The sequence below is a fragment of the Pteropus vampyrus genome, unplaced genomic scaffold, assembly GCF_000151845.1.
Source record: "Pteropus vampyrus isolate Shadow unplaced genomic scaffold, Pvam_2.0 Scaffold22, whole genome shotgun sequence".
NCBI lineage: Eukaryota > Metazoa > Chordata > Mammalia > Chiroptera > Pteropodidae > Pteropus > Pteropus vampyrus.
In genome coordinates, this window is record NW_011888803.1 from 2,470,232 (window position 1) to 2,495,995 (window position 25,764).

A 25,764-nucleotide genomic window follows, 5' to 3' on the forward strand; every position below is an offset into this window, starting at 1 on the left:
ATCACCTGTGTCTAGTTTAGATATTTTCCATTTTCTCCTCTATTAGGAAGGTTTGGTTGTAGTGGAAAGGAACGGAGGGAGCTGATAGCTTTAGAAAATTTTCCTGGACATTTCCACTTGAAGTTATTTAACTCTCACCAGAAGTGAAGATGTTGCCTGCTAATCTTTCACATCGTATTAAAATTTAAATATTTTAATAATAATAATTTATTAGGTATTAATTTATAAATTATTGGAATCAAGTTAAAATGAACAAAAAAATTATTGAAACCATTATGTATAAGGCACTACTCTTGGAGTCGTATTTCCAGGGAGTAAAAGATAAAGCTCTTCCTCAAAGAGCTTATAATTAGTTGGAGTAAAAGATGTATCTTATCTATGAGTTAAGATATTAGCTCTTAGGCAATATAGTGTGGTAGTTAAGAGTCTGAGTTCAAGTCCTATTTCTTCCACTTCCTGGCCGTGCGACTGTAACCACTCTGTGCCTCAATTTCCTCATATATAAATTAGATATAGTAATAGTACCTGCTTTATTGGGTTGTCGTGAAGACTAAATGAAGTAATATATTGAAGTTAAAATAGTGCCTGACGTGGTACTTCAGTTATTATACTGTTATCATTATTATTGCTGTTACTATTAAATATTAATGCTGCTAGGCAAGATAATCGAAAGTACTTTTTAGTTAGTTATTAAATGAATAATGGGCACTAGGTAGGTAGCTGTCACTTCCAATTTGGTGGTCCACAAATAATTATATGTTTATTTATTTGATAGATATTTATTGAGCACCTTCATGTGCTGGGCACTGTTCTAGATACTAGAATAACAATCTCTAATTTTCCAATATCTATGGCTTAAGCAACAGTACTCATAGAAAGTGAAAGAGAGAACATGTAGTGTGTTGAAATATGAACATATTCAATTACACTTTTTCTTAGAATAGGAAGTATTCTGTTGTGAATGTATATGGATGAGATTATTTTTGATTACTAATAAAAGGAGAAAAACTATTATAGTATGTCATTTAGAAAGAAAAATTGATGGAAATAAATGTAGTCTTAAGTCAAATTGTAAAAACCAAGGAGAAAAGAGATAATAATGTATACAATTCCTAGAGATATGAAAGTCTACAAATAAGAAACTTTAGTATTTGGGACAGGCTTGAACAGCATTAGAATATAGCAGGTTATAATAAATTAATATTAAAAGCTAGAAAAATTTTCAAGTAATAAAACATGAGTAGTAGAAAATCAAATCAGCTGATAATTTAATAATTCAAATGAGTATTTCATACAATTTTTTGATAATGAAGGGGACTCGGGATTAGAAAGGAAATAGTGACATGAACATTACAAAAATTGCTCACTCTAAGAATTTAGGTTAAACAAGTGTTAGAAAGGACTTAAAATAAGGAAAAACAAATTGCTGCGAACATTAATAGTATAAATGAATAAAATAAAATTTATTTTTGCTTAAATTTACTTGTTAATTTGCTCACCAATTTGTTCTTTTGGCAGGCTTTTGCTGAAAAAGAAAACAAAAAAAGTCTGATGTCTCTCCAGGTGGAGAGTAAAGCATAGAGACAGAAACCTGACCTGAGAAAATAATCCTGAGGCACACTGTGGGAACAATACTTCCTAATTCCTTTATTTGATCCATGATCTTTGAACTCTCTTCTCCATCCTCTAACTCTTAGGTGTCTCCTCTTTATCCTTCTCTTCCCAACTTTTAATATGGGATAAATATAACTATTTGCATTTCTCTGGCCTTGCCTGGGAGCAATGCAGAAGGTTAATTTCTTTAGTAACAGTGGAGGAACCTCTGGGTCCAAAGGTACATTAAATAATGTGTTAAATAATAAAGTATTAAATAATAAAGTTGCTGTAGCAGCAGCAACAACCATAGTTACTATTGTTATTACTTTGATTACATGGTCCTTTATTTCGCTTCTTGAATTTATGTTCATGGCAGAGGACCAGAAAATGAAGATAAAAACCACATGAATGACAGATAGAATGCAGGAGAGGAGAGAGCAGCAGGGACAAGGCAATGAAGGCAGCAGAAAACTAGCAGTATACAAGTATACAAGTAGAGAAATGCAATCTCATGTTTTAGGAGCTCCATTAGAAAGAAAAGACCTCCCTTTATGTCCATGGACATATTTTCTTTATTGAGGAATATTAAATTTTGTGCATTATATTCCTACAGACTACTTTAAAAATGCAATATTTTCTTTATAAAATTTTATTGTAAAATAAAATATAGTAAAATATAAATTAAAATAAAAATCTTTCAAATTATACTAGCAACAGATAACCACTATTAGCATTTGGGTGCATCCTTTTTAGTCATCCAATAGGGAAAATATATTAGTTTAATTTCTTTAATAGAGTAGTTAAACTTTTTTATATTACTGGGTATTTTTTTGTGTGTGTGAATGTGTGGTTTTCTGTAAATGATTTTTCAAGAACTCTTTGGATGACAAAGAACAGACAATGCTAATACATAAAAATAAAAATAAAATCAGTTGTTGTAAAAGCAGTTGTTTTTCCAGGCTCATTATTAGCCTTTTAATTTAGTATTTTAATTTATAAAAGTAGTGAATAAATCAATAATTTCTTTTGTCGTTACTGTTTTCTGTTTCATATTAAGAAATACTTTTTTCAGGCTCAGATAATATCAGTATTCATCTCTTTTATCTTATAGCACTTTTGCCCTTTCAGTTCTTTTGTATTTATGTTTTCAATACATTTATAGTTTATTTTGGTTTAGTTTGCAAGTTAATAATATGAATTTTCTTTTGAATAGTTAACTAGTTGTCTTAAAATCATTTATTGAATGATCTTCCTGCAATTTTAAAAAATTTCTACCTTTATTATGTCTGAAATTCTTAAATGTGTTTGAATCTTTCTAGACTTTTTATTTTACTGTATTAATCTATCTCTAACTTTAAGTGCAACTACCATCTTCACATTTTATTGAGACTTATGTTCAATTGATCAATTACAATATAGAGCGTTCCCTTTCATGACCATAGTCTAGCTGCCCTATTATCGAAGCCATGATTTGAATAATAATTTTGTAGTTTGTTCATAACAGTATATAAGAAAGCTCTGTTTATTTTTTGTTTTTTATTTATTTTTATTGTGACAAAATTCACATAAAAAATTTTACGATTTTAATCATTGTAAAGGGTACAGTTCAGTGACATTTAGTACATTCACAATGTTGTGAATGTTGTTATCTTGTCTAGAATATTTTTATCCCTCAACAGGAAATCATGTGCCAATGAAGCAGTTATTCCCTATTCTCTACTCCCTGAGGCCCCTACCCGAATTTTGTATAACATTTTTCTTTTTAAATCAGCCTTTCCTGAAGGTCGTCTAGTTTAATGGTTTAAAATTTTCTTATACCAACTTGCAAATCTTACTGTTTTCAAATTAGTTAACTTATTATTACCAAATTTTGTAAATATGAGCATTTGAAAAGAAACTACATTCTCTCTCATTTTTAAAAATTAAAAGTTCAATACATAACTATTAAATCAAAATTATTATTTATAGAATCTTATTTCTTAATTATTTTCCAAATAATGTATATGAGAACTTAGAATTTCATTACATTTGTGTTTTTTAGTTTATGTTTGTATTTCTAATGGTTTTCAATGGATTTCGATGATGTAGATTTTAATGTAATGTCATTAGGGGTTTGAAATTTATGTCCGCTCTATCTTTGTTGTAAATTACTCCTTTTATAAATATAAAGTAACTTTTCTTCTCCACTTTAAAACATTTTACCTTGAATTTTTTTTATCTTATACTGAAGGTAAGTATTATTATTGCAATAATAGCAATAGACTTTTTGAGCGTTTTGAATTTTGTTGTACATTTACTATTATTGGTGTAGTCTAAGAAACTTTTTATGCCATTCTTATTAATGAAATACAGCATTATCATAACATTCAAATGGAATAAATGGAGGGCTTTTTTTTTTTGCCTATTTCATGCCCCAATACCTCTTGGTTGGGCTCCAGAATTGAAAAAAATACAATGTGGGGAGTGAAGTTTCTTCCTATAGTCTGCTGTCTGTATTCTGGTAGCTACTTTAGTTCTGCTGATTTAGGAAGTATGAAGTTAAATCAGGAGGGAGTCAATGAATGGACGAATACAGATAAATTTCCAGTTTAAAAAGCAGATCAGTTCTGCCTAGATCCAGGAATTGACTATAGATAGCAGTGGACCTGAGCACCTGTAATTGGCCTGTCCCTCATCCAGTTCTGCTCGAGGTTCTAGTTTGGAATTGTCCGAGAGCTGAGTGCTAGGAAGAAACTTGAAAACAGTCCTCCAACCTAGCATATCCTTCGGATATGCTTAAATTAGAAATGCACTCTTTGGAGGAAGAGCTGGATTAGAACTGCATATAGAAAGAAAGAACTCCTAGCTGCCAACTGTAGGTTTGTCTGTCTAAAGCAAATGGTAGTAATTTAAAAGCCAGTCTGCTTATTTAGATAGTTTTAGATTGATGTGGATTTCCATGTGGTCTATTTAGCAAGCCATTTTATATTTGGTTGTAATGATGAATGAATAACCTATTGTACCTATATCAGTGCCCTTGTCTTTAATACCTCATTTGAGTATGGATTGACATTAATATGTAACCACAGCATTGGTGCCACCTTTCTTTTGGAATTCTTAGTTTGTTTGAGATGATTTCCTAAAACTCAAGTTCAAATCAATTCAGCTCATCCAGAGATTACTTATCTACTAAACAGTACGAAGAGACAAGCAAGCAATCAAAAATCATGCATCACAGTGGTTTTCTGAATGATGTGCTATATATTCAGGTACTGAACAAAGTAATAGAACCCAGTGAGTTCTGAGATTTTTCTCTGTTACCCCCACCTCCACAGCACCCCCACAATAAGGCCAAACACTCAAAAATGTGTCAGCTTTGAGGATGAAGTTCAGTATTTTGGAATTAACCTCTTTTTTTTTTTCTGTCTACTGAAGGCCACTTGGATCTGTAGGAAACTGTCAGGAACCTTCTTTGTGATGGGTAGCGGGAGTAACTCAACATAGGCCTGCCTACTCGATGACAGTTCATTCATCAGAACCCTTTAATTGCAAATGAGGTCAATGAATGAAACTTTCTCATAACTACGATTATTAAATGCATATGATATCACATAAAGGTTTTATTTTTAAAATGTTATCTTTGAAAAAAGGAGTATACAACTATAATTGTGACGACTGTTTTAGATGTAAAATTCTTGCTTAGAAATTTTGTTTTGTAGTGTAAGAATCAATTCATTAATTTAAAACCCTCATCTGTAGTTTCTACTATGTGCCAGGCAATACCCTCAGCACTTTTCAGATGTTAACATATTGAATCCCTATTACGTTTTCAGTTGTATATTTCCTCAGACATGGGAAATATTTATGATTCTGTAGTTCAGAGGGTTTCCTGAAAGGATACAATCATTGTTTGCATTTAGCATCATGAGCAGTTGCACAACATCAGTGACCATGTTTTATAACTGAAACTTTAGTGAAAATTAAAATGATTTCAGATTTAAGTTAGATTCATGGGGAAGAGCTCTGACATGAAGACAGCTCAAAGACATTGAATTGGTTGTGATTCGTGGAGAAGGAGAAACATGATTAAATGGATTGTTTTTATACTTTATTGTTATACTGACATAGGCCTGATTGAAAGTAAATCTTTGAACAAGTTCACTAGAGAGGCTGCCTTTAATAAGTTAAAAAAAAATTGCTTCTCTTCTCCTTTCCAGAGTGTTGACAATGCCCTTGAACTCCTACTTCCTTTGTTTCCAACCTATATGGGTCCTAATTTATCTGGGTAATTAAAAAATTTCCAAATTAAAAAAAGGGGGGCAGCTCTGTTAGTTGATTTTGGGTATTAAAAATAACCTAGATTTTGTGCAGAATTCTTTTACCCTTTGAGACATTTTTTTTCTCTTATGTCATTGAAAGGTTAAAAGCCCCATGCAGGGGAGAAAAGTCCTTGCTGAATGTTTTGAGGGAAACAGTGAGATTTTGGTTAAAACCAGAGGGTGCCATGAGGAGCCAGAATTTTGATTACAACAAAACCAACATTTATCTTGAAAATGTGTTCATGTCTACTGAATCTGTTTATTCTAAATGTCTTGAAAATCTAAAGTTATCAGGACACTACTGTTTGAAGTCATACCTAGGCATGTTTGCAGCTGGAGTATGCCATATAGTCCTTGATTTTTAGAGAGCCAAAGATATGGCATTAGTGAGAATTCACTATAAAAAAGCAATTAAAACCTATCCACAAATATAATATATTTAGAATATATAATATTCTAAACATTTTTCTCAGTGCCTTCCATGCGTCAGACACTGTTCGAGATTCTAAGGCTGTGATGCTGGACAAGACAGACAATAATCCCTCTTCCATGGAGGTTACATTCTTCTGGGGGTTGTGGGAGAAGGTTGTTGCTAGGAGCTAGGAGCTCTTTGGAGAGAGAGAGAGAGATAATGAACAAATAACAGGAGATTTTCAAAAAGTTGTAAGTGCTATGAGTGCCTGTGGGAATGGAACTCTTTTAGGTTGGATGGTCAGAAAAAGCCTCATGATGCGGTTAGCCCTGGATGACAAAAGGAGCCAGCCGTGGGAATATATGTGGGTAGGGTGGTTGCGCAGAGGGAATAGCCAGCATGAAACTCAGTGGAAATGAGCTTCTCGTAGTGAGGGACAAAACAAAGGCCATTAACTGGATCAACAGGAGTACAGGTGAAGGTGGTAGGATTTAAGGTTGGTGAGGAAAGTAGGACCTTATAAGCCATGCCTAAGACCTTATAAACCACGGTGAGTTTGGATTAAAATTTGGTTGGAAACCATTGCATTGGAAGGTCTCCAGCCCTCCAAGGGGGAGATACGATCTGATGCAAGGTTTAAGAAGAGCACTTTGGCTGCTGGAGTACTGTGGAGCATGGAACTTAGTAGGAATTTGTTTCTACTTTCATCTACTTTGAGATTTCATTTGACATATGAATAATGAATACGTTATTTTTGTAGAACTTATTATTGGCAAGTAAGCCAAATAATAAATCATTATTAAGTAAAGATTAGCTTGTGAGTAACAATGGAAACACTTTCAAAATGATTCTCCCTAACATTTAAAATACAATTATATTTTGTGGCAAATTTTTAAAAGAAACATTTATTTATACCTTATCTATGCTACTTGGTTAATAATCTTAATATATCTTCTCTGCTGGTTTAGCAAAAGGCATTTTGATGAGCATTCATTTAGTTAAAAATATGCAATTATCTATTTGCATTTTGCTTTCAAGATGAAGTTATTTGGTTCTCTTTTAGTTTTCATTTTTATTTTTTGTTTTTGGTTTTACATAACTTCATACACACACAAATTAGATAACTCCATGTTTTAGTAACAAATGGTATTCAATTTCCTGACCCTAGAGAAATCATCTTTGAAACGCCCTAATAATTATTTTACTACAAAAGAGAAATTTTCAGCCATTACTGCATTCGGGATTATAGTATGAAGAGCACACAGATACATATACTTATAGGAGAGTGTGTATTACATGCCAGATAGGTCATGGGCCAGGAGTTTACATATCCTTTGTTTGGAGTTTATTTAGGCTTTGACTCTGGAATAATTTTTTTTTTTATTGTTGATTTTAATACCACCGTTTCCACTCTTTAAACTGTGTGAAACATGAATGAAGCATATTGTTTTATTTCACAGAGCTTTCCTTCAGGGCCTTAACATATGTTAAATCTGGGCAGAGAAAGATAAAAAACCTCAGTAAATTCTGACTCAGCAAATTCTGACTCTAATAAACCTCAGGAGATTATGACTCAACAAGAAGCTGTGCTTTCTGAATGTTTAACTCTTCTCCAGCTTCTGTTATTGGGAAGAAATGATCAGTATTCATTCCATAGTTAGGACATTAAGAGGTCCTGAATCGGAAAAGTAATTGAGTTTCTGGCTTTGGTTCTTTCTTTTTTTCTTTCTTTTTTTTCCCTGGCTTCATTTCTGCACAGACTTACCAGCTATTTAGCAGGCACCTACTATATGTGAAGATATCTTGATTTATGTTGTTTATACCAATGAGCATCTTCATTAGCGTTGACTCCACAACATATAACTATGCTTAATCTCCTAAGCCTATACTTGAATCTCTACTTATAATTGGGTAAGCCCCTATAGAGCTATTGTAGGGTGCAAAAATTTTTCTCACTGTCTGAGTTTGGATGTGCTAACCCCATGTCCTTAGGTGAATTATTAAGGATCTTTGTGAGCTTCAATTTTAATGTCTGTAAAATATGGATAATAATACATATTATATCACTCATCTCATCAAGTGGCATGTGAGTTTTCTCATAATACCTGGTAAGCATCCAGTAAAAGGTATTGCATGATTGTTATTACCACTATGACTATTATTCCATTTGGTACTGAGTTTTAGTAAACTCAGTGGTAATTTGAAAAACATTCACTGAGTGCCTACCACGGGCATTTTCACATGTGCTACATGGGTATATAAACATGACTAAAATGGGATCCTAACTTCAAAGGAATTTGTAGTTTATTTGTGAGGCATGAGCTGAACTGGCTCTATTATAAAAGAACCCTTGTAAACAAGTGCCACAGCCTTCCAAGGAGCTTTGCTGAGAAACTTTGTGTTTAGTCTACGCCAAACAACTAAGGGTAGAGAGTTCCTGACCAATGCACCCTTGAGTTCAGGTTCACTGTGGTCTCTGATGGTCTTTGGGTGAAATAGGTTCTTAACTACCAATCATGAGACTGAGTTCTCTTCTAGAAATGCAATTCTTCGCTTTTAATTTAATCATTGATTTTTAACCTTAATTTTCTTTTCTTTTTGGATTAAATTACCTCATCTTTTCCTCATATTGATTTCTTTTCCAGGAACTTGTAGCAAATGCTGTTTTAGGTTAGTACCACCTCTTTTCTTTTCATGATGTACTTCTTAATATGAATGTGTTTAATAAGGTCAGTTCTTCTCTAAGATGCCAACCAGGGACCATTTTACCTTTTGGGATTTGGGGGATTTGCAATTCAAGGTTAGAGGGGTTTTGGACCTTGTATCTTTCACTAGTTAACCCTACCAGGGAAATCTAAAGTCTAGTTCAGCCCATCTTTATCAAATCACTTACCTGAATGCAAAGCCCAATTTCTTATGGATTATATATGTTTATCTCTTCTCGTTTATTTTGGGAAAAGTCATTTCTTTTAATTGAGGCCATTTTTGTGGTATTATTTATAAAACTTTTTAAGAATCTAAAATCTATATAACCACAGAATAAGGGCATGGCTTTTTAGTATTGCAAATAATACCACAAAACTTGGTAGCTTGATGGAAGAAATTACAGAAAATTTATATAATGGAAAGAAGAGAGGGTAATTGAAACCACAATTTTACAGTAGAGCAAGGAGGAAATTTTCTCAGCTTTTGCTGACAGTCTCCTAAGGGAAGGAGAACCATCTTGATTGCTTTGGTGGTCATTTTCAGACTTACTTGTTGGATTACTTAGATCATTCTTAGTGAGGTGAATGAATCATTGGTTCAATTCGGGGATGATTTGACTTCAGTTTGGGATCAGTTTATCATGGTTAAAATATACAGAGGGTGTCTCGATACCCTATCTTGGGTGTGTTTGTAAAGTGAAAACAATTTAACCTCTTAAGCTGCTTTTTATGGTAAATTTACTTACCACTCTGGTAGATTTTGTAAAAGTACTTATTAAGTATGTTCTGTATTTTAATCACTATCTTTTGATTACTCCTGGAGTCCATGAGGGACTTTGAACCTTATCATTTCATAATTTGAAGGCAGGTCATGTCAAAGTCCCCAGCATTCACATTCTTGGAACAACTGAGTTTATGTAGGAGATACGATCTGAGCTACACTTTTTTACTCTGTCCTATCAGGCAGGATAGATGGTTAGCCTGTTGGTCAGGTGCAGGCCACATGATAGTTCTTTCTTATTTTCTCATTCTTCAGTTCATAGACATGCTCTTCTCTCTTCTGTGCCAGCTCTATTTTTTGTTCCCTGCAATCTTTTAAGTAAGTTATATCGTGTTGTTGATCTAATTTTGTTCTAGTCCCTTTTTCCTGACTACAGGAAAAATAATTAATTGAGAGAAATTCTTCAGAGAAAGTGAAAGGCTAAAATTTGTCCTTCTTGGCCAATTCTGAGAGAGAAATATAATAATCAGTTAACTTAAATAATCGATTAGTTAATGAGATGCAAGGCTCTTCTTCATCTGACAGATACCTGTGTGGTAAAACTGCTCATTTATTTTTTGTGTCATTCTGATTGATTGGTGCCAGTGTTCTAAATACTTTGAATATCACCATTGATATGGTATGTTTTTATTAGCAAAATAATATGTTTATTATATGAACTTTGAAAAATACGGAACAGGAGAAATTAAAATTATAAGCCCCTACAAAGGTCTTATTTATTTCTTAAATAAATTCCTAAATACTTTATAATGTCTATGCTATTTTGAATGGTATTTTGTGTTATAGTTTATAGTTAATAGTGTAGAGAACTGTTTTCTAAGTTGGTCATGTATTCAACAACTTGCTGAACTCTTTTATTGATTTTAATCATTTATTGATTCTAACAATTTATAGATAACAAAAGCTTATCTCTTTTCTTCCAATTCTTATATACCTCTTTTTTTTTTCCTTGTAGTATTAACCAGGGATTACAATACTGTGTTGAGCAGTGGTAGTAATGATAGGTATCCTTGACTCATTCCAGCTCTTAAAATGCATCTATATTTTCTTCATTAAGTATAATGTCTGTTGTAAGTTTTTGTATAAGAATTTTACTGTTTTCTAATTTTAAGTCCCTCATGAGTACTGTGTTAGTTTTCTGTTGCTATGTAACAAATCCCCACCAACTTAGCAGTGTGAAACAGTGCCTACTTTATTATCTATCTCATAGTTCTGTAGGTCAAAAGTCTGGGTGGGTTCAACTGGGTTCTCTGCTCAGGGAACTAAAATCAAGGTAATGTGTGTATTTAAGTGCTGAAAATTACCTAAGAGAGGGTGAATTTAATCAGAGTTAGGCCCATAGGCTGTTATCAAGTGAATGCTAGAATATACACTGACTTATAACTAAGGAAGATGAATTTCAGTTTGCTATTTAGATGATGTGAAGGGAAATTAAAAATATAACTACATAATTCCTGAGAAATAAATTTGGAAAGTAAAAAAATCTTAATGATCAAAAAATTTTCTTATCTTTGTGTTAAAAAAACCATACTGACTCAAGTATCACCATGAAACAGAATTATTTTTAATTAAATTGACTGATAATGTGCAAGGTTTGAATTTTTTTCCTGACCAGATGTATATGTTGATTTCATTTTGAACTATACTCATATTATACTTTGCAGTTAATTTCATTTTGAATTATACTCAATTATACTTTGGAGTTAATTAGACATTGGTTATAGTCCTGACTCAGAGCCTTCCTAGCTATGTATTTTGTGTCTCAATTTGTTGCCGAGAGCAACATTACAAACTTCTGTAATAATAAACCAACTTTGCCAGTTGGACATTTCTCTTTGGAAAAACATAATGTGTTTCAGGGTGGGTGTTTTACTGAAACACCTTTCTGCTACAGTCTGCTTTTGCAATTAACAGAGTGTTGCCAGTTGTCAAAGTAGTCTTTTGTTCCTAAAACAGTGCATCTCCTACACTATTTCTAACTAGTTGTTTTCTCTTTAATTCATAGATGAGTTCTAATAATTACATTAGTTATGACATGTTAGATAAACATTTCTTGATTAGGATGAAAATGTCTTCTTTTGCATCTATCATTGCCAGTGTTTAAAGTATGACCAATACTTTGTTAGCCTAACTATGGGTTGAAGGTAGATAATCATGGCTAGAAAGAGCCAGAATTTACAATGCTGTTAAAAGCACAGTTCAAAGTAAAATGAAATAATTATTTCAACAAGGCAAGACATAAAAACAAACATATTTTCAGACACATGTTTTCTTCTTCTAAGATCTAAACATTCTGCCTACTGATTTTTAATTTTCATCATTGCCAAAGAACAGAAATGACAGAATAATGATTACAAATTGAAGTTTGGATTAAAAAAAAATAAAAACAACATCTGAAGACAAGTCAAAAGTTAAAAGGATGAGAGGAGACTGTTAAAATGAAAATCATTTGTATACCTGAAACTAATATGGCTAATATATTGTATACCAACTATACTTAAATTGAAAAACAAAACAAAACAAAAACAAAAACAGAAAATCATGGCATGCATATGGGGTAGATATAAAGGAGAAAAAAAGATGCTGAGCTATGTTTCACTTTACATCTATTAGTTAACACTTAAAAAGAAAAAAATCCTTTTCCATTCCAGGACAGACAGTGCTCCTCTGTTCTTGCATCCTTTTGACAATCATCTTTCTGAAGGACACCTCAGTTGTGTGGTACTCAACTCATATGACTTACCTGTCAGTTATATTGGTTGTTATGGGCATAAAAGATCTGGAGCAATACATTTATTAGCATATGCTCCCGATCTATACTGGTGAAAGTATATTAATAGAAATAGTGGGTGAGAGAGTGCTAGAGTCAGCAGTAGAAAGGCTAACAGAAATAGAAAACTAGAGAGTTAAAAATGAGATCTGCTAATGCCAAGGAGGCCAATACATGAATCCTTCCCATCCCCCGCTCTTTAAATCCTAACTGCACCATATTTTAGTTGGGTGACCTTGGGTTACTTAATTTCTCCATGCCTCAGCATCTTTGTGTTAAAATAGAGAACACATTGCTCTCCTCAGAGTTGTTAAGATTAAATAAGATAATAGATATAAAGTATTAAAACAGTGCCTGGAATATAACAAGTATTCAGTAAATGTTAGCTATTATTTTCTTTTTATCATCTTGTTCATAAATATAACATACTACTACTGGTCTCATTACTGGGAATGGTATAGTGAAAGATCACAAGCTTTGAAGCCAGATAGACTTGGGTTTCAATTCTGCCTCTGTCACATACCAGCAATGTGAATTTGGGCAAGTAAACTTCTCTGTGATTTAGTTTTCTTATCTGCAGCATCAGAAAAATAGTTATATATATATATATATTCAAATGACTTTTCTCTTCCCTTTCCCCTGCTTCCTTGAAGACACATTGAGGTAAAGGCTTCAGTTTTTCCTACTATGCCTAAACCAACCTGGTGGACCTGGTCCTCCTGCACCCTCCTGATGGCTGAATGTGTCAGATACTGACAGGAATATTTAATGGCCAGCAGTGTGTGAACCAAAACTTCTCTATGGTTAAATTAAACTAATTGATTAGTCAGTGAGTTTAACAGTGGTTGGATCTAACAACTTATTATGCAGAAGATTCGAGGATGGCAGAAGTCCTTTAGGCGAGATAAAGATGTCTAAGACAGAGAAGTCTGTTGTAGCATCTTGAATGTACCTTCTCACCACACTCCCCATATCTTCCATTTCCAAGCTCCCAAATCCTTCTGGGATCTAACCAGGTGGGAATCTTTGCATCTGTCTCTCCTCTTCATCCTCCCCAGTGATTCTCAATTTTGACCAGAGATTATAACCCTTCCCCAAGAATAGTAAAGGCTTCTGGGGAGATGTTTGATTTAACACCTTAAAAAAATTAAAAATTTAAAACTCACTTTAATTGTACTACTTTCCTTTAACTTTAAGTAAATAGACACTTTTGGGCAAACTAGAGATTAATGGTCTCAAAAAGGCTGAGGTATTCCTTGAAACATGAATTCACACAAGTTTTCTTTTACTACTGTTGTTTCACACCTTATCCATGACTTCCGGCATATGCTGGCTGAGAGTTAATGTGTCAGGCTCCAGAAAGGATATTAATACCAGGAGGTAAAGCCATCAATATAGAGTCATGGAGACGTGACTGTAACTCTATATATTTATGTTTAAATACTTGTATATTCACACATTTAAGTCCGAATAATTTGGAAACAAGTAGGGAAAAGTGAAGGTTGTATTGCTCTGCATAGTCACTTTGAGAAAATTAAGTAAGAAGCTTATTTTCTGTAATGTGTTAGGAGTTAAGATCAATTCACAAGGAGCTACGCAAAGGAGAAAGTAGCTGACACAATCATGGAAGCACAAATAGGAGTAGTTTGTCCAGATCTCAGGAAATGATTGTTCCTCTGAGCTTGGCACTTATTTCTGACCAGTGCATTGTTTTAAAGGATGATTGAGAAACTAGAGTATAAGAGATGGATATCCAGAGGTTTGCAGACCATGTCGTATGAGGAACAGTTGAAGAAATGGAGAAAAATATAAGTGTTATTTTTAAAGTATGCATCCTCTAAGATTTTGTGATTCTGTCTCCTTATGTGAAGTGATGTAGACAATTCTATGTGTATATAATAAATGAAGCACATTTTGTTTCTCTCTGCTCTCAGAATCCCTTAAATTAGATTTTTGCTTTACTCTCTGAAAAATAAACTTGGGTCTCAGTGGCAGTGATTATATGAAAACAAAATTGTTTACTCTAGACCGTGGCTAGCTTTGGGCTGAAAAATTTGGACAAAATTCTCGGATCCCTCTGACTTGGAGACATTAGTTCTAAACCCTGCTATATCAACCTTGGCCTGTCTTGGGGCAAGGTGTTTGTACCTGTGTTAATCTGGAGGCAGAAAGAGAAGGGCTTCTTCGGGCAGTTTTACAACTGGAACAGGGCCTCAATTCTGTACTATTTCCTCCTTCTATCCCCACCTCTGTTTTGGGGTGGATGGAGATGTTGTCAGGAGCAGCAGCTCTTGACTTTGCAACAGATTCTGCAGGCCTCCTTGGTAGGCTTGGTTATTGTGAGATCCTGGCTCTCTATAAGTGTCTTCCATTACTTAGGAAGCTTTCTCCATTCTCTTGGGTGAAGTTTGGCAGAAGATTGAGCAAGTAGACTGCAGGGCCCCTAGGCAATCTAGTGTAGTAATTAGAACAGGGCCTGGAAAGGCTTTTATTCAGGCTGACACCAGGGGGCAGGTCTCTTATCTTGCTGAACCATAATTTCCTAATTTGTAAAATGTAGATTACAACAATACATTTGTGATAGGGTTGTTATGAGCATTAGAAGGCCTAATAGAAAAAGAGCTTTCCTAACATAGAGAAATACTCAGTTCTAGATTCTGTAGTTTTTTGTGTCCAAATCTCTCACTCTTAGATGATATAGCAAGGTACTCTGGTTTATAGGAGCCTTTCCTATGATTCAGGATTTCATAACTGCCAGAATGACCAGTTCTTGTGGCTTGGTGCTGGCCTATGTTTTGATAGTGGTCAAGTTCTATGACAGAGTCTGTAGTTGGTAATAAAGACCTTCTCTTAACTATGCAATTTGTTCTCATTCAGTTATGACTAATTTACTTTCATTGTAATTCAGTACAATCTCTGTTTGGTCTGTAGGACATATCTTTTGATTATAGCCTATTTTATTTCCTTAGAGAAATTACTACATGTGACATAAAATATATATAAATTTTATTTATTTTTAATTTTTGTTGTAGTTGACATTCTGGGATAAATGACTATATTTCATTCCTTCAAAAAGTGTCATAAAAAGAAATTACAACAATATTTTGTAAAGACTAGCATCAGCGGACCAGGGACAATTATTCCTAGGAGTTCTGAAATAAAGTTTCCCACTAAATAAACTCAAAAATAGTGCAGGCTTGGGAGAAGAAACTGGACTAGCAAAGGAAAAAACATGGATTCTATAAATAAACCTTCTCTAGAAAGATTAACTTTTTGGTTTTCCAGGTATCACACAATTTTTCTTCTCTATGGATTGTTCAGTTTAAAGTTTTTCATTTTAAACATCATTTTCTTCGCTGGCATGAAAGAATAAAGATGCATATAAAGTATTTTGATTTGGGATTGTCCTATTTTGAAGGGAGCAGTATGTACATAGCATATCCTCTTTTCTTATTTCTTTACCACTTTCAAAGTCTTTAGAGAGAGACAGGAATGTGCTGTCAATTTGGCTATTGGTTAATCCTCTGCCAACAAATCAAGCAGAAGAAAGTTAATTGGCACAAGTGTTTGTATTTTGCAGCACTGATACATACTTTGGTAGTGGGCAATATTTCACAGCTATTCTAGAGTTGGGGTATAAGAATAGAATTAGTCCTTTTATTCCTCCCTGTTGTATTATTTCTGTCTTAACTCTGAATCATTCACCATGTGCAAAATATTGTTTTAATTTTAATGAGTATTTAATAAATGAGTAATGATTTGAAATATTATTACCTTTTATATTCAGCGATCTAAAAATATATATAATTTAAATATAAAAAAGCCTCTACATTTCAGTTTGTTACAGTTTTTTTTTTTTAAAGCATATTAGAGTTGCACAAGGATAAATTTTTCCTGAAGGGTCTTATAGTCATTGTTGCAGAAATGAAACAATCTGTTTCAAAGATAAACACTGTTTAGTTAAATCGCCACAAATATATTTAACTCTGAATGTCACCTGTTGAATTGAGATGGATTCAGTGATTTATATAATGTGCCTTTTCTAAAGTTGTCATTGAAGTTGAATTAAAATGACACTTCTCATTTGCAAATACTCATAGGTGCTGTGACATTTTAAAATCAACCATTGATACATAGTTCTTTACTCACTAAGTATCCAAATTAACAGATAGATTAAACTTCTCACATGGAGATATAATGGAATGGTCTTTAGGCAAGGTTTCCTGAGGGAACTTGTTCATTATCTGGTAAAGCTGAGTTATAATCCCATAATCACAATTAGCTCCCTAGCTCTGTGTTATTCAAGTGTTAAACCTAAAGATAAGTCTTTGGATGATGATATGAGGGACAATAACTTGTCAATCAATGAATTATACTTCTGTGTACTCTTTCATTTCCCGAAGAAACTGTCCCTGAACTAGTCTTCTGTAATGACGGAAAAGAGGAAAGGAATGGTGTGCTTCTTGGAATAAGATAACTATGTGGGAAAATACCTGCTTCACTGACTAGATGAGAACCATGTATAATTGTCATAGACATTGTTCATATGAAAAAAGATGTTGATATTATTCTAAGAAATGGTTTTGTATCTAAAGAAGTTGGACATTCTACCAGTAATAGTTTTGATTATATATTCATTTAAATTTCTTTAAAAAATAGTGCCAAGAAGAAATTGAGACAAACTGCAGTAGAATCACCATAAATTCAAAATTTGTTCAGTCTGAATAATTGGTTTTGATGTCCTAGAAAAATTTCAAAAAGTTACACTTTTTAATGACTGCATCTGGGATCATGTACAATTAAATAGCCCTGCCTGTGACACATTTTACATGTTTTTATCATATTACTTGCAACATCATAACTTTGCTTTTGTCAGTCTCTCCTCATAGGGACTTCATTCATTCAACAAATATTGACTGCCCTACTGTATGCCAGGTGCTGGGGATATAGCAGAGAATCAATCAAACAAAAACATGCTTTCAGGAAAGCATATTTTAGCGTGAGAGATAGTAATAAGAGCTAGATATAAGTCAGACAAAAATAAATGCCATATTATTTCACTGACATGTGGAATCTAAGGAACAAAAAGAACAAATAAATTGAAAACAGATCCACAAATATAGAGGACAATGAGTGACAGCCAGAGGGGAGAGGCCTGGGGGAGCAGGGCTAGGAGAAAGCAGTAGAGGTTTAAAGAAGTACAAATTAGTAGTTAATAGAGGGTCATGGGGATGGAGAACATGGCATAGGGAATGCAGACAGCAGTAAGGAAATGGCTATGTGTAGAGCCAGAGGTAAGATAGAGAATCCGGGAGATCGTTTCATAAACTATATAAATGTCTAACCAATGTACTGTATACTTGAAACTAATAATAAAAAAAAAAGAATGAGAAAAAAACCTAGATAAGTAAACAAAATATATCATGTGTTACATAGGATTTTTCTAAATATTCATCTCTGTATCACTAGCATCTAGCACAATACCGGGACGTAGTAGATACTTAGAAACTACTCAGGGCTGGATTGATTTACTTTTGTGATTACTCAAAGAAATGGAAGCATAATTTTTAAAATTTACCATGGCTGTTAATTGTGAATAGGCACTGGCATACTGACACTGACAAACAGATACACAGACAGGGTAGGAAATGATGGACTAGCTTACAGAATAAAACTTTAATAAACATGAGCTGTTACTTATGAGTGAAGTAGCCTGGCAGATTCATTAATTTTGATCACTTTAACAATTGATTTAATTGTATTGTGTGGCCTAGATAAATGGAGATTTTATTACAAGTGTTATCTATTTTGCTCTGTGCAACTGGCAATGAACACGAACTCTTCTTCTCATACTCTTATTTGACCTCAGTATTTCTCTCTTATCTTAGTGTTGAATGTCTTAGAGATATCAGGTTAATTAATTGTTTTTTTCCCAAATAATATCTGAATATTTTGCCCTGTCCACTTCTCAAAATTCTAATCATTAACAAAGATGAACAACTATAACATGCCAAGGTCTAAAGAAAGGTATTTTAGACAACAACACATAATAATTCCATGTGCCAGGTGCCTCTTGGAAACTAGACGAAAGGCTGTGTTTGTGATGAGAATCTGTACACGACTCTCTGGAATCCAAGGTCATGTCGGCTGGCCAGAGAAAAATGCTTTCAGGGCTTGTGCGGTGACTGTTGACAGAGCCCATGGAAAATGGCAGACTTGCCTCTTTCTTACTCTAGCTCCCACACTTGTGCCAGTCTTATCAAGGCTTGAATTTTTCAAGCAATTCTGTGGCACTTCACTCACATACACATATACATGCATAAATAATCCACATTAGTTCTGATTTAGTGCAATAGTATATATCAATAAATTACTTGAGAAAAGAGCACAAATTACAAAAGCAATGCATGACCTATCTTAAAAAATTAGTAAATTAGAGATAAACCAAAGGAAAAAATCGAAATCTTCTGTCCTTCTACTATCTAGATTTTACCAATGAAAACGGTGAAATATACTCTAATCTTTTTTCTATGCATGCACAAAATTTTATATATATATAAATATATATATTTAAAAATATATATATATATATATTTTTTCCCCCCAAATTTGGGATTTGGGATCACATAGTCAATATAGTTTGGTAACTTGCTTTTTAAAGAGTTAATACTGAATCACAAACATTATTGCCTGCATATTTTTCCATTATGTGAAATTACCATAATTTATCTTTTGTTGGATACTTAGGTTGTCTCAAGTTTTCAATAATATGCTACTATCAATAATGTACTAATCATAATCATTTTATATAAATATTCCGCCTACATCTTTGTTGATGGCTAAGTGATTAGATTCTCCCAAGCCAGGCCCCAGAGCAACCTCTTCCAGACTGGCCTGGGGTGGAAGGAGGGAGAGAGTGAGAGTTAATGCCTGGGGACAGCGATATTCTGGAGAGAAGCCTGGGTGCTGGCTAGTCCTCAGCAGAGAACTCAAAGTCCTTTTACGGCTGGTGACAGACACACTGCTGATTGCAGAGGAGGGAGGAGAATCAGAGAAGTGCCTGTCATGTAACTTAGGCGTTTTAAATTTGCACATCTCTGAGCCAGGCCCAGCTGTTCCATGCAATTACATTGACCATCTTTGTTCCCAGCTACACAGAGTGTCTTGGCTGGGTTCTGGGTTCCCCAGGAACATACTTAGTCATTAATAGGAAATGCATTCATTTAATATTCATGAGGCAAGAGAAATATTTAACCATTCATCCTTGAATCACCACCCACCACACCCTAACCTAGCAAATATTGTAAGTTCTACGAGGTCAGGCACATATCTACTTGGTCTGCTATTTTGCCCTCAGTGTCAAACACGTCACCTGGCACATAGCAGATAATCAACAAATATTTGATGAGTAAAGAAAAAATATAAAGTGAAAATATCTCAGTCCAACTGTCAATTGGATCTTGGCCCCACTTTCTTCTAAAAGAAACTGGGCCCGTATAGGTTTATTTCTTCAATCCTGTTGAACAATTTGGGGAACAGTGATGTAAGAGTCTATACCTGATCTAGGTACTACTGTGTGGGGACTGTAATTTTTTCTGTGTTGAAACTTGTTTGGCCTGATTTATCTACAGAATCTTTAGGCCTGCAGTTTGACACATTATTCCCCTAGGAAATGAACCCTGAAGGAAAAAACCTTTTTCCCAAGGGATCTGCATGGACTGCAAGTCTTGCTTCTTTTGGTGACAACAAATCACCTCAGAATCCTTCACTAGTGGATTAAAACTTTATAAAACTATTGTATTAAAACTTTTAAAAACATTTCAAGCTTCAAAATATTAGGCCATTCTGATGGATGATCAGATAGTTTCAATGAATAAAAAGAATACAGTGTTATTCATTCAACACTTACTGTGTACTTCCTAGGTGTGAGCTTTTTTCTGGATATTAGAAATGAAAAGAAGAGATGCTCATAGATATACAGATAAACGCATACTTGTTTTGGAGTGTCGTAAGTGATATTACTAGGGTGGACAGGGTGCTGTGGGAACACAAAAATGGGAGCTACTTGCTAATTCATCTCAATAAGTTGGGGAAAGTTTCATGGAGGTGAGGTTCAGAGGATGGATAGGAGTTTGTCAGGCAGAGAAAGGAGGAAACAAGAGTTCAAAACAAAGAGAGTTACACAAGCCAAAGCTCAGAAGGCTGTGGTCCATTTGTGACAAGTGAGGCCTTCACAGCGGTTGGAGGCTAGGATATTTGCAGGGGAGATTGGATTGTACAGGTGAAATTCAGGTGCATCATCAAGGAGGCAGTTAAAGAGATTGTACTTTGTTGCATGGATAATGAAGGTTTTGATAAGGGACATTTATCTTTCAACTGGTAGTATCATCAGGCCAAATTAAGACATTTCCTTCGATAATGATCCAGTAAGGAGACCAAGAAGACTTGATTTTCTTCTCTTTTTGGTTTTAGGCTTCATTATATCGTCTCTTAATCCTGGTGGCGTAATGGTCCAAGCCTCCCTTAATTTTTCAGCTTAAATTTTGTTAATTTATTTCTTATTTGTTTTTATATCCAAACTATTTTCAAACTCTACTACCCCCCCAACACCCCCGCCTCCCCTGCCACCTCGTTTGTCCTGCGACTATTTATTTGGAAGTCAAAGCTGGGCTCAGTGATAAACCAGTTCTAACATGTAGCTGGGACCATTTATGGAACTTATTCCATAAAATGGTCTCTTTTACATCATGGGTGGTCAGGAAATGGACACATGAGACCAAAATCTACATTAAGTCTCAGTGGTAATACAGACCAGAACTCATTTCCTCAAAACCCTTAGAAAATCCCATTGTACTTTTGGAATGTTTTAACAAGTTAAATTAAGACTAGGGTGAGAGATATAGAAAAAGGAAAATGAAATAGGAATCCTTGGTATCAAGGATTCCAAGTAGTTACCAAGCAGAAAATTCTAAAAGTAACATTTCAGAAAAATATTGTATGCCATGTGCAAATTAATATCAGATACTCTAAAATCATTTTTAAAAACTCTTATCTATAGTTTATATATACCTTAACTTGTCTATACTTTATTTACCTAAATATACTTTAGTTTTTTTTTCATTGAAATATACAAATGAGTTGGCTTTGAGCTTACTATTCTCAGAAGTAAAAAAAGAAATCAGTTACTAGTATTATTGTTTGTCCTCTCTTGACTTACTCTATTTGTGCATATTTGACTCACCATATAAGTTATTCTTTTTGTAATTCTGATGTCAATTTGAATGCAAAGGATTCAGATGTATGTGTCAACGTTTCTGCTGTTCATTTTTTTTTGTCAGTATTTTGCAAAATAACATCTCTTTGTGGAAGGTAAAATCAATACCATAAAGCGTAGCTAGGTAAGTTAAAAAAAACTGTAGGACTGAGAAAATGTCTATCAATCAATTTCCTTATGTTTGTTTTGCAGGTGACGATGGCCAACATTGGAATAAATGGAAATAGTTCTATGGAGACCTGTGAAACAATACTTTTTGCTCTCCGAATGGCAACATGGAATCAAATCTTGGATCCCTGGGTGTATATTCTTCTGCGGAAGGCTGTCCTTAAGAATCTCTACAAGCTTGCCAGACGCTGCTGTGGAGTGCATGTCATCAGCTTACACGTTTGGGAACTGAGCTCCATTAAAAATTCCTTAAAGGTTGCTGCTATTTCTGAGTCACCAGATACAGAGAAGCAAGCACCTAGTTTAATTGGACAATTAAGTTAATGTAGGTCTAGGAAAAAATTAACAAAATTTTGGCAGTGTTTTAGTTGATTGTATAAATATGTATAAAGCCTAACTGGAAAATTCAGACCTCAGCAGGTAGTTTGGAGCACTTTTGTCAGATTTGGCTTTTGAAATTTGTTAAATTAACTGTATAAATGCACATTTTCACTTTGTTTTGTCAACGAGGTAAACATGATGAAATAATGCTGTGGGAGTCAAATTGAAAACAATTTTGGGCTTATCTGTGTTATTTGTGCTTTTGGAATGAGTGACTCTGTTAAATCCTAAATCATTTATGTGGCCTATTTGCCAAAGAACATTTTAAAACTACCTGCATAGTGAAATGCCTATTTGAGAGTCACTGCTCTGCAGCTACTCCTTATAGACTAGGTTTAATGCCATGGAGTGCCCTCACTCTTTAATCCGGTCTGTTTTATCCGTCACTTGTAACCTCAGTAACTATATGTATGGTCATGTCACATGAGATTCACTGTGGTTTGTTTATAATGACCTCCATATACACCAGGTGTGGCTGTCAGGTTGCCTGATCTTGCGAGCCTGTTTAAAATGAGCCTATCCTTGTCATATTTGATAAATATGACTGTTCGCATTTATTATTATGAGGGTCAATTGTTGATTGAGGATTTTCTTGGTAAGTCACAGATTTTCAGTTTTCAAATTATTCCCTTTTCCTTTGAAAAGTCTAGTGTACAGTAAGTAACTTTAAGAGAAAAAAAAGGCTCTGTCTTAGCACATATATAGGTGATTTGCATTACAGCAGTTCCTAAGAAGCTCTGCCATACATAATGCAAAAATAAGTAAGTAAGTAAGTAAGTAAGTAAATAAATAAATAAATAAATAAACCTTAAACCTAGTGATAGGTGCAAAGAACACTGGCAAAGTTGCTTTACTTTGAGCCATCATTTCTGTCAGAGAACAAAAAAATTACAATCTGTATTTAATATACAATGACTATCTGCAGGTAGTGTGTTTCTGCTTTTTACCTACCTGTACATAGACATACATACACACACACACCCACACACACTCAAAAGGACATCAGAAAGTTCTGTTGAAAGTGGCTTCATTAAATCTGTCAGATGGCATCTTCTAAAGCCTGTGCTATAATGTCAAGAGGAGGACTGGTGATTAGTTGGCTTCTGAAAATCATTATAATGGTTAACCAAGAGGTCAAGGGATAATAATCTCTCCCCAAATTTCTCAATAATACTTTAGATTTTTTCTTTGCTTGTTTGTATAATGCAACCCTCAAAATTTTAGGTCCATCAGAGCATAGGGTAGGTAGTTCTGCTTTATGATAATGAAGTGCATTTCTGTAAAACAGTTGATTGCCTTCATTAACTGGGGTCTATGTTAAAATTAATTTTCCCTGTGAGACTGTTTTCAGAATTTCCAGGAAATTTGTGCAGTTCAACTAGACTTAAATTATGTTCACAAAGTTTTGCTTTTGAATTATTTTACATCAGAAGTTGTTCACTTTTGTGAATTTTGAAAAATTCTTGTTAATAAATTAAAATAAATTAAGCAAATAACTTCACTGAAGATTTAAAGGCAACCATTTTTTTTCCCAGTAAATTTAAAGAAGAGAAACTCACATATACACATTGGTACATGATATAATTAATTTAAGACCAATAAATGATTAATCACACAAATTTAGGTTATTCTCATTTATAGAGCACATCATAGATGCTCAATAAATACTTGCCAAATTAAATTACAAGAATTTCTTGTTGCAAAATGACCATGGAATTGTAAAGTTTTTGTACATTTTTAATTTAAACTGAAAATTACATGTTGGTTATTGTGATATATATGTATAAAAATGCATATATTTGCGTGTGTGTATATCCAATGTATATGCTTAAAAAAGCCATTGCAATTTATGATTGCTGTTATATTATATAAATGTTCTCTTCTGTTTCAAGAGGACTTAAAGCCCAGAAGAACTTTTAGATGGTTTAGAGGAGATATCTATTTCTCACAGCTACTAAGAGTGTAGGTATCCTGTGAGCTGAGGTACAAGGAACCAAAGCTCCATCCTTCTTCCTTATGCTGGGTAGGATGTTGCAGCAAACACTTCCATGTATCGTGGGGGAGAAACTCTTATTCAAATTTCCAAGCCTCTTCTCCTTGAGGACTCTTCTAACCAAATGGCAGAATTGTTGCTCTATTGCTGTGTTGTCACCCTGGCCATGTGTATCTGTATTGAGGCAATATTGTGACATAACCTCATGTGACAAATCATTACCATGCAATGTTTTGGGGACTGATAGGGGGCTTTGTATATATCCTGGAAAGATTATCTATATTATCTGAGTACAGGTTTAGACAATTAAATTAGTTTTATGATGACGTTAAATCCAAGAAGTAGACACCAAAAATTGGAAAAAAAATTCAGTAAAAGAAAATGAGTTTACATTTTTTAGGCTTTTCATTCAAGGAAAATTAAATAATATGTATATCTGACTTTGGAATTTTATTCCTGTTATAATACACATTTTTAGTGTAGTTTGGCAATTTATTGCATAACGAATAATAGAATGGAACATCCACCAATAACTTTCATACAAATGTTCAAAGTAGAAGTATGTTTTTTCAGATTACTAAAAATAAATCGTACAAGCGTTGTTCAACAAGTTTACCAATTTTGAAGTTTTAAGTTCTATTTTAAAATTCATAATTAGACCATCAGATTACCTGAATTTCTTTCATCATCGGGGAAAATAGTATCTAAGCAACTTCTCATACTGTTTGATCATAGTTTTGGAAAATTATTTGGGCAAATGTCTTGAAAATACTAGGCTTTTCTGATGTTAGCGAAGATTTTAAAAAAGGAGACTAAAAAACCCAACAGCACATAGGTTTTTATGATTATGAATACAAAGACATAATGCTGACTCATAATTAGCTGATTTTTTACTGATGGATTTAACTAGATGATAGAAATAAATTTCTTTAATTTTTTTTTTCTAAAGGCACAACTTGCTTCTACTTATCTATATTGCTGAAGTGGAAGATACCTAAAAGCGCTCTCTCTCTCTCTCTCTCTCTCACACACACACACACACACACACACACACACACACAGATATAACTGATGTAACAGTCTTGTTTGCTCATTTTTAGACTTAAAAGAAAAACTTGCTTTAGTTTTGCGCCTAATCTTAGAACCCAAATAAGAATACTTGTTAATTACATAAACTTTTTGTTAAACTCTTTGCTAGCTTCACCTATATTACCATCATTGCTCAAACTTAATAAACTGTCTAAGGTCAGAATACATAGGAAGGAAATATACAGTTTCTTTTTCTTCTGGGTGTCAGAATATTTACCACCTAATAAATAATACTGGATTTCAACTTCTTATTGACACATTTTAACAGTAGATGAATGTCTTATGTAAATAAATATA

The 25,764-nt window shown here is 33.8% G+C and overlaps 1 protein-coding gene across 1 annotated transcript in view; it reads left to right on the top strand.

Moving 5' to 3' along the window:
* PTGFR (prostaglandin F receptor) overlaps positions 1-22,776 on the top strand; it is a 30,345-nt gene extending 7,569 nt beyond the window's left edge. Inside the window, exon 2 of the mRNA XM_011355551.2 lies at positions 22,029-22,776. Coding sequence (XP_011353853.1) covers positions 22,029-22,328 — 300 coding nt within the window. The 3' untranslated portion in view covers positions 22,329-22,776. The remainder of the gene's footprint in view (positions 1-22,028) is intronic.
* Positions 22,777-25,764: the final 2,988 nt, after the last annotated feature.